The 16126-nt window shown below is 49.0% G+C and overlaps 1 protein-coding gene across 12 annotated transcripts in view; it reads left to right on the top strand.

The window, feature by feature from the left end:
* Window positions 1–10563, top strand: part of GATAD2A (GATA zinc finger domain containing 2A) — a 63328-nt gene extending 52765 nt beyond the window's left edge. For 11 of the 12 annotated variants that reach the window (XM_080565914.1, XM_080565915.1, XM_080565916.1 and 8 more), the window contains 6 exons: window positions 1475–1606; window positions 2740–2907; window positions 3607–3886; window positions 4768–5057; window positions 5924–6107; window positions 7021–10563. In XM_080565914.1, the coding sequence (XP_080422040.1) occupies window positions 1475–1606; window positions 2740–2907; window positions 3607–3886; window positions 4768–5057; window positions 5924–6107; window positions 7021–7151 (1185 nt within the window). In that variant the 3' untranslated portion in view covers window positions 7152–10563. The remainder of the gene's footprint in view (window positions 1–1474; window positions 1607–2739; window positions 2908–3606; window positions 3887–4767; window positions 5058–5923; window positions 6108–7020) is intronic. The other variant, XM_080565925.1, reaches the window with a different exon arrangement.
* The last annotated feature ends 5563 nt before the right edge of the window (window positions 10564–16126 follow it).

Here is a 16126-nt window from a genome sequence, read left to right as displayed (position 1 = left end):
ACAAATTTCAGAACGGTTTCAGCACATAATGCTTTAATTTGGAAAATGCCAGCTCGTGTGAAAAACCCCGAGCATGCTCTACCTGAGGGTTGGGGTAAATTTGCTCTCCATTTAGGAAACATTCCCAAAACTTACAGCAATCTGTCAGTTTGAGTAATCTCTTCCTTGAGGCGAGTTGCCTTCACTGAAGACAGCACTTTCAGAGGAACTGGACCACAAGTTAAATCTGCAGCGAACAGGCAGTGAAACTCCGCTCGTCTGTGCCGTTTGGCAGAGCAGAGAGCTGGGAGCCAATAATCCGGAATTCCAGTTATTCTGTCTAATTCGTGGCGTTTGGGCAAATTAACCTAACCTCCGTCTGCTTTGGCTTGACTGTGAAAACTCTATTAATTCCTGCGTGTAGGAGTTGAGGTAACATTTGGTCTTCAGTTGGAAGGCGTAACAGAAGGGGATCAAGCTCCCCCCGTGCCTAAATATGCATGTGTGCGCGCACATAACTCATGAAAGTGGGAGCCTCAGTGTTTTCAGAAGTCTTAATTCGTGGGTGACAGTCAGTTTGGGGCTGGAGTAAGGGAAGTGGCAAGCTGTGCAAAGCCACATGAACAGGACGGAGAGGTTCGGTGCTCTTTGAGCAGTGCCTCTCTGGCGAGGCTGCGTAGCCCTAGCGGTCTGCAGGAATGTAAACGGTGCATGGAGCTGTGTCACCTTTTATTGCGTTATGAGAAACTTTCAGGGTTTGGTGCAGTCTGCAGCCCCAAAAACAAGGGCGGCAGTGTTTCAAACCCCCTTTCGCTTGACTCCTTTTCTTTTTCATATTTTTTTTTAACGCTTTTCTCCCTTTCCTGCCTCCTCTTTCCTTCCTGCACACATGCACACGCCCAGTCTGCTCGCCTTCCCAGGTTCCTGCATCTCCAGCTTCTGTCTGCCCGTGCTTCTCCTTGAAGCCAGCCGTGTGTATTTCCCTGTTCTCTTCCTCCCCACAAAAAAAAAACGAAGTTTTTGTTTGTTGTTTGCTTGGTTTTGTTTGCTTGCCGTGGAACACTAGCTGCACTGAAGCCAGCCTGGCCATCTCTTGTCCCTACAGTCTTTGCAATCCTGATGCTCCAGACAGATGTTGCATTCATCACATCAGCCAGAGAGGAAAGCTGCTCGTGTTTACCCCATGCTTCATACTCCTGTTATGGCATGCCTCTTTGGTGTCTTTCAGTACAGCAGTGCTGGAGCTATTGAATTTTGTGGGGGTGGCAGAAGAAAATGTTGTTGAGGGCTGCGCTTTACCTTTTGAATTCTGTGCAGGATGTGAGAGAACAATTCCCGAGCACGCAGCCTGACTACCATCGTGTCCTTACCTATGTCTGTATTGCTGCGTAAGATTTCAGATAGTGCTTTATTGGCACGCTAAGCGACGGAAGAGAGCGTGCATATAAATGCACCAGGATGAAAAAATGCAACTAAAATGTCCTCTGTTTTGCAGACCTCTTCTACACGTATACCGGGCACTGTTATTCCTCCTCCGTTGGTCCGTGGTGGGCAGCAGACTTCTTCAAAACTAGGAACCCAGCAAAACACACAGATAGTAATGCCACCTCTTGTCAGAGGAGCGCAGGTATTTGCTTCATGGTGGACCTACTCTGTTTTTCTGGAATGCATCTTTATTAACTATTTTCTTAATTATCCTTCTCCTTGTCTGGAGGGATCTTGCGAAGTTTTTGCTGGAATTTCTTGATATGATTAGAGATATTGCCACTGAAAGATTCTACATCGTTGTAGCTCATGCTTCTGTGCTGTCCCATAACACTTGCAGTGAACCATGAGAAAATCCCTTGGTGTGATGTGGGATGCTGCCTCACCTGCATAGCTTCCTCCCTCAGCTGCACCAGAGAATTTTGTGTGCCTTTATTGTGAAAGCTAACTTAGGGGCTTCCAGCTTCACCTGCTGCTTAGGAGAGCAGAGGAAATGAAACACAGTCCCTTACTCTTCCTTTTTTTTAACATTATTCTTTCTGTCATATCAATTTCACCTTTTCAAGTGCTAAAACTCACTTTTTTTCCCTCATTGTGTCTGTCTTCAGATTGAATAAGAGCTGCTGAAATGAGATAGTCAACTGGAAATCTGAAAGTGCCGCTTCGCAGGGTCTTTATCACCTGTAACAGAAAACAGCGGTGTCACTAGAGGAGTAGGAAAGCAATGTTCAATTTGATATGGTCTTCTAGAACTATGGCTTCTGTGGAGGACCAAGAAAAAGTATATTTCCTTGTTAAATGAGGATTTATTTTGCAGTGAAAGGTCTACTTTTATCTATTGCATAGCCAGCACTAAAGAGGAAGGTAGAGCATTTGGTATTTCATTTTCTTTCTGTTCTGATTATGGAGAGAACCTCATTCTGAGAAATAGCTTTCCTAATGCCTTTAAAATGAAACAGGCTTAACAACTGCACTTTTGAAATGAAAGAAATTTGACTTGGAAACTTGGATTTTTGGCACAGCTCTTTTGGCCCTCACGTACGAGCATCTCTTTTGATGCTGTGTTCTTCTTGTTTCATTTTGACGGAGGGAAAGGGAAAAACATCGCATTTTGACACAAATGTTAATCGTCACGCTTTCTTTGCGTTCCCTGCCTTGCCTCATTTTCCACTGGATCATGTCATCCCATTTGACTCCCACCACTTATTTCCCGCTGTCTAATCCTCCCCATCGTTCATGGCACCATTGCATCAGCCCATTTCTGTGTCTTCCCAGCAAATCCACAACATCCGACAGCACTCCAGCACGGGGCCACCTCCGCTGCTGCTGGCGCCACGGGCATCGGTCCCCAGCGTACAAATTCAGGGGCAGAGAATTATCCAGCAGGGTCTGATCCGTGTCGCCAACGTTCCCAATACCAGCCTGCTTGTCAATATCCCGCAGGTAAGTTTTTATAACGTACTTTTTGCCAAACTTAACTTTAACCCCAGAGAAACAGAGCTGGAACAGTTGTGATTACTGATCGTCCAGTTACTGCATCTAATTGGCCCAGCCTGCTATCATCTAATGGGTGCAGGTGCTTATTACTACAGCTGTCTTGCTCCGTTTTCTTCCCATTCTCTGGTAGCATTCGCCTCCTGTACGTGGGAATGAAGAAAACCATTACAGATTATTGGGAAGAAATACATATTTCAGTGAACTGAATGTCATGCTTCATTTTGCATTGGGTATTTCAACATGAAGCTGTCCATTAGAAGGGTTTTTTCCTCTGTAGAAGTGTAAACAGTGTTCTAGTAATAAACGGAGCTCAAAATGGGCTAGTGCTTCTGTTTTGAAACACCGGGAGATAATAAAGGAGCAACTTTGCTTCTAACTCAGATACTGGCATACAAACAGCGTAGGTAAAGATAGGAGGTACAATATTGCTATAAACATAAATGTTGCGACCTGTTTCATCACCTGCAGAGATCAGCTTTAGGGGCAGGTGGCTCCCAGGCACCCTGCCTCCCATCGCACACCCCGGCAGCCCCGCGCAGCCCTAAAGCAAACCCCAGTTACCCTCCCTTGGGCCACCTCGGTGGAGCGAGGGAGCCCTGAACCATTTGGCCCCTTGTCTCTAAGCCGTGTCCTGTTTCCTCCCAGGCCTCTCCGACTTCAATCAAAGGTACAACTGTGACGTCTGCTCAGGCGAACGCTACTACGACCAGCGCTGCTTCTATCGTCAACTCCAACGACTCGCCAGCCAGCCGGCAAGCCGCCGCCAAGCTCGCCTTGCGGAAGCAGCTGGAGAAGACGCTGCTGGAGATCCCTCCTCCCAAGCCGCCTGCGCCAGAGATGAACTTCCTGCCGAGCGCAGCTAATAACGAATTTATTTACTTAGTTGGGTTGGAAGAAGTTGTGCAGAATTTGCTGGAAACTCAAGGTGAGATGGCGTTAGAAATGTGCCTCAAAGGTGAGGAGAGAACCTTTTCCATTTGGACTTTATCAAAACAGCAAGCAGCAAAGAGTGACAGGCTTTCCTGGATTAAATTTCCATAGTCTGTCTAATATGGGATTAACTTCTGTTAACAGTTGTCAAATTGCTTTATTTAACTGTGAAATTCCAGGATTTCACAATGATTTCTCACAGGCTAGACACCATTTGTAAAGACTTCTCTAAAATACACCGAGGACAGGTGATTTCCTATCACTCACTTGTGTGTCCATCACCACAGAATTCTCTCTGAACGTTGTTTTCAGCAGTTATCTTTTAAGGATGTTCCTAGGGAGAAATGAGGTTGATATGGACGGATAACCTGGGGAAACCGCCTCCAAACACATGAAAATCAGATCTGTTGCCAAGTTCATGTAGAAGGCAAGAGGAGAAATGTAGTTGACTGAAGATTGACTTCTTACCTTCTGGATTCCAGACCTCCTTTCTAGTTAATCAGCTGTATTGTATCTATGAAGTAAATAGCTGAGCAGATTTTGCCTTTACAAGTAGTGTCACATCTCTTACCATATTCACTGTTTTTTAGAAATCACCTTTGTGGCAGCACTTGACATAGTAATAATGCTCGTTTGTGGCATTTGAAGTGATTTGAGAAGGGTGAGGAAATAAATACCTGCTGGGTGCAAGTGCACACACTAACAGAGTTTAAAGGACATTTAGTAATGAAAAAGGCTTTAAAATGAGGAGAGTTAAGGGTGGGAGGGTTGTTTTTATTTTTTTATATTTTTTATGCTGGAATATTCTTGAGGGTTGTTAAACGTAATTCGTCAAAGCCAAAGATGAGCAGGACTAACCTGGCTGTGTTTCTGCAGGTAAAGTTTCAGTTCCCGTATCATCTCGCGAGCCCTACATGTGTGCTCAGTGTAAGACTGACTTCACCTGCCGTTGGAGGGAGGAGAAGAATGGAACCATTATGTGTGAAACCTGTATGACATCAAATCAGAAAAAGGCCTTGAAAGCTGAGCACACTAACCGACTGAAGGCTGCCTTCGTAAAAGCGCTGCAGCAAGAGCAGGAGATTGAGCAGAGGATACTGCAACAGACTGCGTCTCCCGTACAGACCAAGTCAGACCCCATAGTGCAGCACCACTCGCTCAAGCAGGTGAGGCTCTGTCTGCAAGCAGCCCCATCGTGGTGGTGATGGGGCAGGGGTCCCGTGGCTCCACGTGCGCTGGTGTTCAGTGTGCAGGCATGGAGCTTGTGCATGAACCTGTTTTATTTGAGCTCCGCAGCGTGTGCTTGGGTGTAAGGTTAAAACTGGGCTGGTTAAAGCCCTATTCTGTCATACGGGGACTTGATGCGTAATTTATTTTCTCTACATGAAGAACAGAGGTAATGTTTTTCTGAAGAGTCATCGTAATTATCCTGGGGTGTTGAGTTCACATGCTGCAAAGTCTGTTCCTCAACTTTTTTTAGGATGTACCAAATGAAAAAACTTGCTCCGATGCCAAATACCCAGGAATAAATTTACCTCAGGTAGGAAAAAAAAAGTCTGGTTGTGAGCCAGGAGCACGTAATGTTGCTTGTGAAGTTTCAAGGTAATGGGCAACGATCATCTATGACGGAGACTGGATCTCATACACCCTGTAAAACCTTTCAGTTGAGAGAAGATGGAAACTGCTTAAGTGCTGCCTTGAGTTGAAATAATCAAGGTACTGATTATTTAGGTCAGGGAAGTGGAGCGTTTCTGGTGTATGGAGGTGCTTACACAGCACGTTTTTGTTGCTGCTTTGCATTTGATTATAATTCCGCGTTCTTACAGGTGCTTTCAGAAGCACAAAGCTGATTCTTATTCTTATCTAGAGATGACTTGTAAGTTTTAAGCCCTGCAACTAGTAACACATTCTGGGTTTGGCAGAAGAAGCCAAGAAATGAGAGAGAAAAATAGGCAGTAAATATTGATCAGAGCTATTGTATTTGAAGGAGAGACACGTGCTGTGCCTGTCTTACCATCTGCTCTCTTGCCAGACTTCTAGCCAGATGTCTCGAGGCCCTGGAGCTCCACGGGGAGTGTTGCATGCATTTAGCCAGTCACCCAAGTTGCAGAATGCATCGTCTGCAGCAGCACTTGGGAGTAGGCCAGGTAAGCATGCTGAGAGACCTGTCAGCAAGGGCAGCGCTGCCGCCTGGAAGAAGACTCCCATCAATACAGGTAGATTTTTTTCTAAAGTTTCTTTTCTTTCTACTTACTAGCTGCACTCTGTCCAACAATCATAGTTCTTTGGGTAAGGATGCTTTCTCTTTGACACTTCCTGCATGAAGGCCTGGTGATTTCACGGCTCTGTTCTCCGTGTGGTTGTTGGCACTTGCTTTTGGTATGGTTTGTGCTCCTCGAAAGAGGCAGTCAAGTGCTACCTAATAGAAAGTGCTGCTTTACAGGGTTGTAAATAGGCTAAATAAATGTAATATCAGACTGTTTATCATTGACTCCGTATGCACAGTCAGAACCACGCTGCAGGAGTTGAATTCAGTCGTTTAATTCTGACTGCGTTTATTACTCTTTGCTGAAAGCCACATACAATAAATGAATATTTTTGCTTTAGGTAAGGTTACAGTACATATTCCCAGCATTCCTAGGGTTTGGAACCAACTAAAGTTGTTGCTTTGAACAAATTGAAATGTTAAAGTCTAATTTAATCTTTTCTGTATGTTAAGAATCTGACTTGAGAAGAGCCACTTGTTTTCTTACGTGATCATTAGGATCTCTAGGAAGGAAACTCCGTAGCAACTAGCTCTTTTGTGATCTACTTTCTTGCCCGATATTGAATGGATTTTTTTTTCTCTTGACATCTTAATTTATCACGCAAGCATAATTTCATTGCAGAGAGCCCTAGTCTGCTCAAGTCTTCATTTCTGGTACAAAATCTTGCTCCTGTTTGCTTAGATGATTTGGGAAATTTTCATTTTCTGAAGGTGTCTGACCTTCCGTGGCCAATAGTGACTCATGCTTACTTAGCTTATCTGTTTTCATGTGGGCGAAATGTGAGTAGTGCTTTTTTGTCACTGCTTCGTCTCCTGCTTTTGCCATACTGTGACACTCGTTCTTCTTTTTTGTATCTCCTCAGGTGGGGCTTTACCTTTTGTTAATCCTAGTTTAGCTGTGCACAAGTCGTCTTCAGCAGTAGACCGCCAGCGTGAATATCTCCTGGATATGATTCCCCCACGGTCCATCCCACAGTCCGCCACGTGGAAGTAATGCAGAGGAATACCCAAGAGGAAGACTTTCCTGTTTCTGCCATCCTTTTTATACCACATGACAGTGGAATCTGCTTTAATCCCAGCTGGATATGCCCCAGGCTTTGTAGGATGCAAGAAGACCACTCCTCATCCCATCGAGTGCTGCTGTCCCTGCTAAGAGAAAATGACACCACGTGGGTGGGAAAGACTTGAGCTCATTTGGTTATCAGATTCTTGTGATTGACTGATGATGAAGGCTGTCAGGGAAGGGGAAGAATTCTTTTTTTTTTTTTTTTGGCTTTATGTATTTAGTTTGGATTTTTTTGTCACCAGCACAAAAGGAGGACTAAATGACTCTCTGCCTTTGGTTTCTTTTATTAATAACTACCCATTCACCACGAACGCGGTGTTCGTTCGCCGTCAAGCATGGATGTCAGCTCAAGGAGAGAGGAATTTCAGCCCGATCTTGCAGACGCATTTAGTGAGCCGAGTTCATGTTTGCTTTTCTTCCCTGCCCCTCCTCCAGCCAGGAAGGCAGTCTACAGATTATAATGTTTTAATGATGAGCTAATGATAAATAAGTGCAAACTCAAATTCCAGTTGAGTATGTTTTTTCTAAGGGACTGGCTACCACCAAAACTTGTCTGGTAGGTGGGAACCAGTGCAGGAGTCTCTCACTTTTGTTGGATTCTGTTTTGAATAGACTTTGAACTGTTGGTAGCCTAAAATCTAATTTACTGAATAGACAAACACCTTTGTTCAGTCTTTCTAATTCAGCGAAGAGCAGTTGGGCCTTTCATACGTTCCCAGAGACTTAAAAGCGAAACTGTTTTTTGATTATTTTCATTTTGGAGAGGTTTATCGTTTTGAGCAATTTTACTCAAAAAAAAAAAAAAAAAAAAACCAACTAGGAATTCCGGAAGCTGCACGCAATCAGAAGGGGCGAGCGGAGGGCGCGGAGGAGCGGGAGGCCGCGGTCAGGCAGCGGGCTCCATCCTCCGGTGGCCGTCGCTCCTGGTCGTGCTTGGTGGCCGGGCACGCGTGGGGCAGGACCGCCCGATCCCTCCCGAGTTCCGTTCTTCCAGGCGTACCAAGCATGCTCTTCTGTCCGTCACCGCAGTATTTCATTTTTGATAGAGCTTTAGGTAACCCTGCTTTAAGGACAGGTTTCTACGTGGTTTTAATACGTGTCGGGGATTCCACAGGTTTCAGCCCAAATCCATCAGGTCCAGTTGTTTCTCTTCTCGTCATCCTCTCTCCTTCTTCCCTGTGCTTCTCCCAAATTAAAGTTGAATTTAAGCGGCAGAAATACATGCCTTACTACTTATGTTGCATATCAGTACTAGAAGTAGTGCTGATGAGAATTATTTGCAAAATTATATATATATCTATATATCTATATATAAAAGAAAAGGGGGGAGGGGGTACTACTCAGTCTCTATGCTGAATCTATTTTCTTAGCAGTTGCCGTTAGATCGAACTAAACCGATAACTGTGTAGGGTTGTCCCTCTTCGGATCTAACTATTGCATAGTGAAAACGAAAACTCATTCATTTTAGCCCCTGTTCTGTTGTGTGAATATCAATATTAGATACTTTGGAAACTGTTCGGTAGTCTAGAAGGCCTAGTTTTGCAAAATGGTATTTGTTGCTGTATAAAGCCCTAGAATTTCAATTTGACTTCTTTTTTTTTTGGTTTGTTTTACAAATGTATATTAAGAGCTAATCGGGGATGAGAGGAATTGTTTTGGGTTTTTAATTTTTCTTTTCATTCCAAGATATTTTGGACTGGGAGATGTGGAGAGAGAAATTGAGTGCATTTTATTTTTGCACTTTGAAATATTAACGAAATTGTTTCAGTTCCTTACACGTGTGGAGTTTCCTTGTTTTTTTTTTTTCTCTCTTCTGACAAATGGCTGCGTTATCTCATCACTGCTACAGATGTCCAGTACTGTTCAATGACCTGGGAAGAGTGCATTTGTTTCAAAAGAAAAAGCAAAACTTCTCAAAGTAAAATTCAAATGCCTTTTGGGGAAGGCTGGGAAATTTCTTAGTTTTGGTTTTTTTTCCGGTGTTGGGGTGTAGCTTCAGCTGACGCTGGAAAAGGGGGAATGGAAAGAGGGGCGGAAGTATTAAAAGAGCCTGTTTTAAAAGGTATGTCAAAACCTGTTTGGATACTGCCAGTTCAGCGCAGCAGCGTGTAAATCGGAATTTCAGCACAGTGGCTGAAAGAGGGGAGGCTGGAAATTGGTCTTAAAATGATGAGAGAGACTTGGGGTAAGGTACAGAACTGAAAACAAAAACGAGCCTGCACATACGGTCTTACAAACGTTGCTCCCTCAGCAGTGCTAGACCGCAATTAGCTTCCACATAACAGACTACAAAGCCCCCCAGGTCCTATTTTATGCATCGGGGCAGAATTGTTTCAAAGGCTTTCAAAGCGAGCAGAAAACATTACCCGGATATTAGGCCGTTGGGATCCAGACCAGTTTTGACATCGTTTTTAATCTGTGGTTCTTGGAGTGTTGCAGGTAACGTAGAGTAAATATTTATTGCATATGTGTTTCTGCAAAGTTCTAGATAAGTACACCGGGAAGACTTGAGTGGTATTCATGTGTTAAATGCCAGAAGAGTTGCTTCTTCCTTTATAGTCAGAATTGCGTATTCAGTTGAGTAGTGTTTAACCGGGCTAGTTAAGGTATCATGCTAGGTTTAGGTAGTTGTTAAAACACTTGCTGCAGTCTTTCCAGATCTTCTCCTCTTCCCCATCTGTATGTTACCCTTCCTGAGGGGAAAAAATAAAAATAAAAAAAAAACAGGAAAGGAAAAAAAAAAAAGGAAAGCTCAATCAGATTGAATATTCAAAATAATGGTGTTATGGCCTGAAGGTTGAATTGTTTGGGAATGGTGGAGGAGGGGAGTTGAGACACTTTAAAGAACAAACCCTTGGTTTCTTTGTACTGCTGTCACGTCTGGGATTCCCGCCACCCTAAGGGCTACTCGTTCCTCTGCAGAGCTGCCCGCGCAGCGTGCGGGCTCTCGAAGAAAAGCCGCGTCACCAGCCCGCTCCTGGAAAACACCGTTTTACTTAAAGCTCCCTCAGAACAAGAGACCGACCGTGCTGCTCGACGGCCTGCGTGTACGGCGGCGGCGTTCGGGCGGAACAGGCGGCAGCGCGCCCCGGCTCCTGCTTCCCCGACCCTCCACTGCTTCGCTGCAAAACTGCTGCATGAGCTGGTTTGACATTGCTCAGATGCTGCTTGCTTCCCCCCTCTCCTGGGGAGAGGGTTAGAGCAGCGTTGGTTCTTGCAAGCCATATAACCTTTCTTTGAGACGTTGCAACTACAAGATTTTATAATACAGTAATAATGAGAAATGACTATTGTACTTAGATTTTAGCAACTTGTGAAATAAACCCCTGATTTTCATTTGAACCAGTGTTGCGATGTGGGAGCTGTGTGGTTTTTTAATTTTTTTTTTTTTTTTTATATATAACCTAATTTATTATCTGTTGGATTTCTGAGCGCTGGCTAGGTGGCAGAGCTCCGCTCAGAAACACGACGAGTGGCCTGGTTGATTTATTTTTGTAGTGCAGCCGACTCGGACAGCTTTTCCAGTTCGTGTAAAGGGTGACTCTGCTGATTTTTGTACTTGGGATTCCTGTAAATGGCATTCCAGCTGTGATACCGAGGAAGATTTTGGTTAATCTTAAATTCCGGATAGGTGGCCGTGTTTTTTTTTTCTATAGGTGTTTTTTTATCATCATTTTAGGAACCATTCATCTGAATTGTCAGACCTAATTATCACATTTTTTGCTTACTAAGAAGAAAAAAAAATTACCAAAGTACAGTTAAGAATTGAAAATGGGGGACTTAGGCTGTAGAAGTGAGCAGAACAGAGAAGGCTTAGGCAGGTCTTACCAGAAACCCTATTTGGCTCATTTGTCACTTTCTCCTTTTGGAAGGAGGGGGCACAGAAGGCATTTTTTTAATAATAAAATATATAAATATATAAATATATATATATAATGCAAAAAGACCTCAAGGAACCGCAGTAGTGTTTGTCTGCTTAAGGCAGAGTTACGCTGTATATTGCATTTAGGGAAATAACTTGCATTGTGCTTTTTTTAAAAAAAGAAAAATAAGAAAAGAATTTATAATCATCTAACAAAGGAGTGTAACAGAGTAACGTTACGCCAGCGCAGGGTATGTTTTTGTCACTCGTATTTATTGTGACTCTAAATCTTTGATAATAAAATGAAAACTTAAAAAAAAAAAAAAAAAATCCCACTAAAACCTGATAGTCAGTCTCAATGGAGGAAGAATCTGAACTCGATAACTGTACGTTGTATTGTGAGGGATTTTTAGTATTTGAATGACAATAAACAAATGGACAAACGCTCGTGTCCGCCTCTTCTTTCGGGTGGGTTGCCGGAGCGCGGGCGCGCGCCTCGCTCCCTGCAGGTCGCCTCCAGGGGATGGTGCTGGGCAGGGAGGCAGGCGGCCGTGGGTCGTCATCGTGGCTCCTTTGGTCATCGTGCGATCACTTGCCCCAAAACAGATGAGGAGGACAATAGGAAAGGAAGGAAGGGGACGAGGAGGTGAAGCCGATGCTTCGAAACTAAAATCTGCGAGTGGATCCGTGCCTTCTGTGCGATCGCTGCTCTGTGCCTGGCCCCGCTGTTCCCCCGCCTCGTACGTGACCCATGGCAGAGCCTGACCCCAAATGAGCGTGCAGAAGATGCAGGAAATTCTCCTCCGGTGGTGTCTGTGCCCTGCTGGAGAAGCGGACGGGAGCTGGAGAGCAGCGACGGTGGTTTGGTGCTTCCCGACTCCAAGACCTGCACGCGTCGCACGTTGCTCCTGCGCTGCCTGAGCAGATGAACAAGCTTGCCTAAACGCTCCGCCATAACTCAGCCAACCTGGGGAAGACACCAGCGGATCCCTGCCCTCCTGGCGGCGAGCAGAGATTCAGATCGTGAATTTAACAGGATCATTGCCATCTGTCCCATCAGCACGTGCCGTGGTGTAAGGAGGAAGGTGCCGTCTCGCTGCGCCCTCGCGAGCCTTCCTGATGGAGATGCCTCAAACCACCGCGGGACGAAAAGCGGCTTGGTTTGGGTGAAAGCAGGAACAGCTTTTGGCGCCGTAGAAGCTGGTTTTGGAAGGGCGAGAGGCGATGTGATGGGAGCAGCGCCCAGGTCCCGCGGGATGCGGGCAGACCCCACGCGCCCATCGCAGGGAAGCCGGGCTGCACCGGGACAGCCCCAGGACACCTCTGCATCGCTACCAGCTGAGCCCTGGAGACGTTTGCTGCTCATTTGGGGTGGAAGGTGGTGGTTTGGGTCCTTTACAGGCTCCTTCTGACCTTCCAGAACTGGAAAACCTCCAGCTCTCCAAAAATGCTGGTCCAGGAGCCAGTTGAATTCAAGCTATTTCGTGTTCCTCTGAGCTGTTTAATTGCTGTGCTGCTGGAGGCTCGTACCAAGTCTTTTTATGCAAAAGTGCTGAAGTGCAGGCTATTGGTGCCGGGCTATTTTGGTACCAGAAGCACGGAGCTGCTGGGGATTAAAGCAGAAGAAGATGGCACCAGCTGAGCCTGGCACGCTCGAGGGGGCGGCAGGAGCACGGTGCCATCAGCGAGAGCGCTGCAGCGAGGTCCTGTGCCCCGGCTTGTCGTCTCGTGTGCATTTTGCCTCTGCTAATTTAGGCATTGCTGGCATCCAAGGTCCACTCCAATCCACCCTGAAAAACTCCAAATTCAGGCTCCTCGTTAGGAAATGCTGCCCCCCAGCCCACCCCACCACCCTCCACCACTGCTTTTAGGGGCAGCATCCTGCCCATACCGCAGTGCCTGGCGTAAAATCCCCCAGGGAGGGTCGGTGCTGGCCTCCCGTCGGGCACAAAGAGCTGACACTGCTCGCTCCCATCCTACAACGGCTTGGCCCGGTCCCAAAAGCCCTGGCGCGATGCGGTGGCTGCGTAAGAGCGGGGCAGGATTGCATCAGCTCCCGCCACGCTCCCCGGGCCGGGGACGGCCACCGGTGCGCGGCTTCCTCCTGCTCTGGGATGCGGTGGCTGCTCCGTGTCTTCCTGCGCTGCCCTCGGCCACAGGAAGGACGGTAAAAGCTGGAGCCAGAGCAGGTGAAGATGGGAAAACCCGGCGCTTCAAATACAGTCCTTGCTTTTAAATACAAGCACTAAGCGAGGGAGCCCCTCTTGTCCATCACTGCAGCCACAATTAGTTTAGGGTGTACCAGCAAGAGAATGACAAACGCCCTCTAAAATACTAGTAAAATCTTAAAAGCCTGATTTTCCTGTTATTTACCCTTCTCCAGCACCTGGACCTGATGCAGAACAGCAGCATCAGTGCCTTTGGGGCCATCCGATATGGGGAAGGGGTGGGTGGCCGGCCCCTGGTGTGCCTTTTCCTTTTCCTCCTCCTTGCTCCCGGGCCCCTTTGGGAGTCTGAGCTGCTCCCTCCGGGCAAATCGGGTGGGAATGGTGAGCAATTGCTCGGCAAAGGCCTTAATAGGTGCTTGCATTAATAATTATTTGAACGAGGAATTCCACTCCTAAGGATAAGGGCTGTTTGCGTAAAAAGGGAATTTGTCGGCCAAGACGAGCCGTGCAATAATTACTTCGGAAAAACAAAATTTGTTGGCTTTTTGCAGTAATAAAGCCGTGTGGTGCGTCCACCGCAGGGTGCTCTGCCTGGTGGCTGTCATCTGGCAGAAAAAAATCCCAGCTCCTTGAGGTCTGGCGCTCGATTTGGAGCGAGCTGCGAACCTCCTGCTTGCCTAATTTCAGGTCTGCGACAGAAACACGCGGGCTGCTGCGAGCTGTGTTTGATCCGTGCTTCAGCGCAGCTGGATGGAGCAAAGGCAGCGAGGAGCAGCGGCCCTGGTCGTGCTTTTGGGGTACCCAACCCCAAACACGGCTCCCAGCACGGCTCCCAGCCTGGGTGCCACAGGAGTGAGGCCCCTGGGTGCTGTCGCCTCTCGCTGTCCTCGTTCTGCCGCCCCGAAGGCTGCCCCCATCTATCAGCCCGGCTGCCCCCGGAGCATCCTCAACGGGATGGTTGTGGGACCGCAGGGGGGTGGGCGCTGGGGGGCCGGGAATGCTGCTCAAAATGCACTGGGGTTTCCTGTGCATTGGGATGGGATGGGATGGGATGGGATGGGATGGGATGGGATGGGATGGGATGGGATGGGATGGGATGGGATGGGATGGGATGGGATGGGGGCTTGGAAAGCTGGAGCCTGGTGCTGCTCCCTTGCAGCTGGGCTCGGAGACGCGGCTCATTGCAGCAGAAAGACATGCATGGGGTGCTCGGATGGGGAGGTAACGCCCGTACAGGATGCACGCTCTTTTATCCCCTGAGCATCGGGAGCTCCCCTCTGCTTTCGGGCTGCAGGCAGGCGTGCTGGCGGTGCTGGAGGCCAGAACAGGCGGCTCCTGGGGCCGTCACGGTGCCATCGGTCTGGGGGTGGCGTGGAGTCACCTCTGCAGGGACATTGCCCAGGCGCTCTCGTCTCGAGTCTTCAACATCAACTGCAAGGAAACGGCCGAGCACTGGGGAAGCTGAGCGTGTCGGTCGCTGCTGCTCAAAGCCTGGTAGCCACAGGGGCTGCAGATTCCCCGGGATGACCCTGGACAAGGAGCACAAGGCTGTCCTGTACCCGGGGCGCACCCACGCACCCTCGCCCCTGCTGCACGGCCGCCACCTCTTGCACGCTCGCCTCGAGCTCGCCTTGCACGCCCTGGTGACCGCGGCCAAGCCTTCGCCTCCCCCACTTTTCCCAGCACTCCCAGTCCCTGCCCGCGGGCATCGCTTGGCTCCGGCGCCGCGCACCCCTGCCAAGCGCCGCCGGGGAGGGCGGCTCTGCCCACGCCGCCCGGCTCTGCCCCAGCCGCGGGCAGGGGGTGCCGGGGCTCCGGGGGCTCTGCTCGACGCTGCCTCGACCCCGGGATGCTGCGGCCTCCCCAGCAGCTCGGAGGCCTCTGCCCGGCGGCCTCGGCCAGGCCAGCTGCAAAGTTATTAAGTCCCCGCGGCCGCCGAGGGATTAGAGGCGCGATTAGAGCTTAAGACAAGGCTGACCTCGATCTGGAACGCGGGGTGGCTGCAGAGCCGGGGGGGGGGGACAAAGCTCTGATAGGAGCGGGGCAAAGCCCAGCGCCCTGGGACACCGTGCACCAGCCCCGGCCGCCGCGGTGGCACGGAGGCGTTGGCACAGCCAAGGTCACGGATGCTCACCGGGGGCCTCCGGGCCACGAGGGCAGGATCTGGCCCCCCTGAAGCTGTCGGGGCCCAGGCTGGGGGTGCCGGGAGGGGGATCGGAGCACAGCTGGGGCTGCCCACTGGGGATGCAGGCTGCACGCAGAGCTTCTTGGTGCACTCCGCCACTGCGCGCTTGCTGGCAGGCGCACGTGTTTTAACGCACGCTTGTCAGTGGGTGCACACTTGCTGGTGGTGCACACTTGCTGCTGGTGCACACTTGCTGGTGCACGCTTGCTGGTGGTGCACACTTGCTGCTGGTGCACACACTTGCCCGTTGCTGGTGTATTTTTACCAGTGGCTGAATGCTTTTTGGTGCAGCTTGCCAGCGGGGGCACGCTTTCAGGGAGATGCACGCACCCTGGCTCACGCTTGCCGGTGGGTGAACGCTTTTCGGTGCACGCCTGCTTGTGGGTGCGCAATGCCGGTGCACAATTTCGGTGCAAACTTCCTCGTGGGTGCACGCTTTCGGTGCATGATTTTTGGCGCACAATTTCGGTGCAAGCTTCCTCGTGGGTGCACGATTTGTGGTGCACGATTTGTGGTGCCCCCGGCGGCCGCGCACCTTGCAGCTGGGCGCCAGGCTGGGGGCGCGCAGGGCGCTGGGGGCGGGCGCAGGATCCATCCCTGACCTGTGGGCCCCACGCGTTCCCTGCAGCGCCATCGCCCCTTTAAGGGCTCCACGCGCGCGCGCGGGTGGGGCGGGGCGGGGCGGGGC

This window comes from Anser brachyrhynchus (assembly GCF_964034855.1).
Source record: "Anser brachyrhynchus genome assembly, chromosome: 23".
NCBI lineage: Eukaryota > Metazoa > Chordata > Aves > Anseriformes > Anatidae > Anser > Anser brachyrhynchus.
This window is presented reverse-complemented; position numbering and strand designations above follow the sequence as displayed.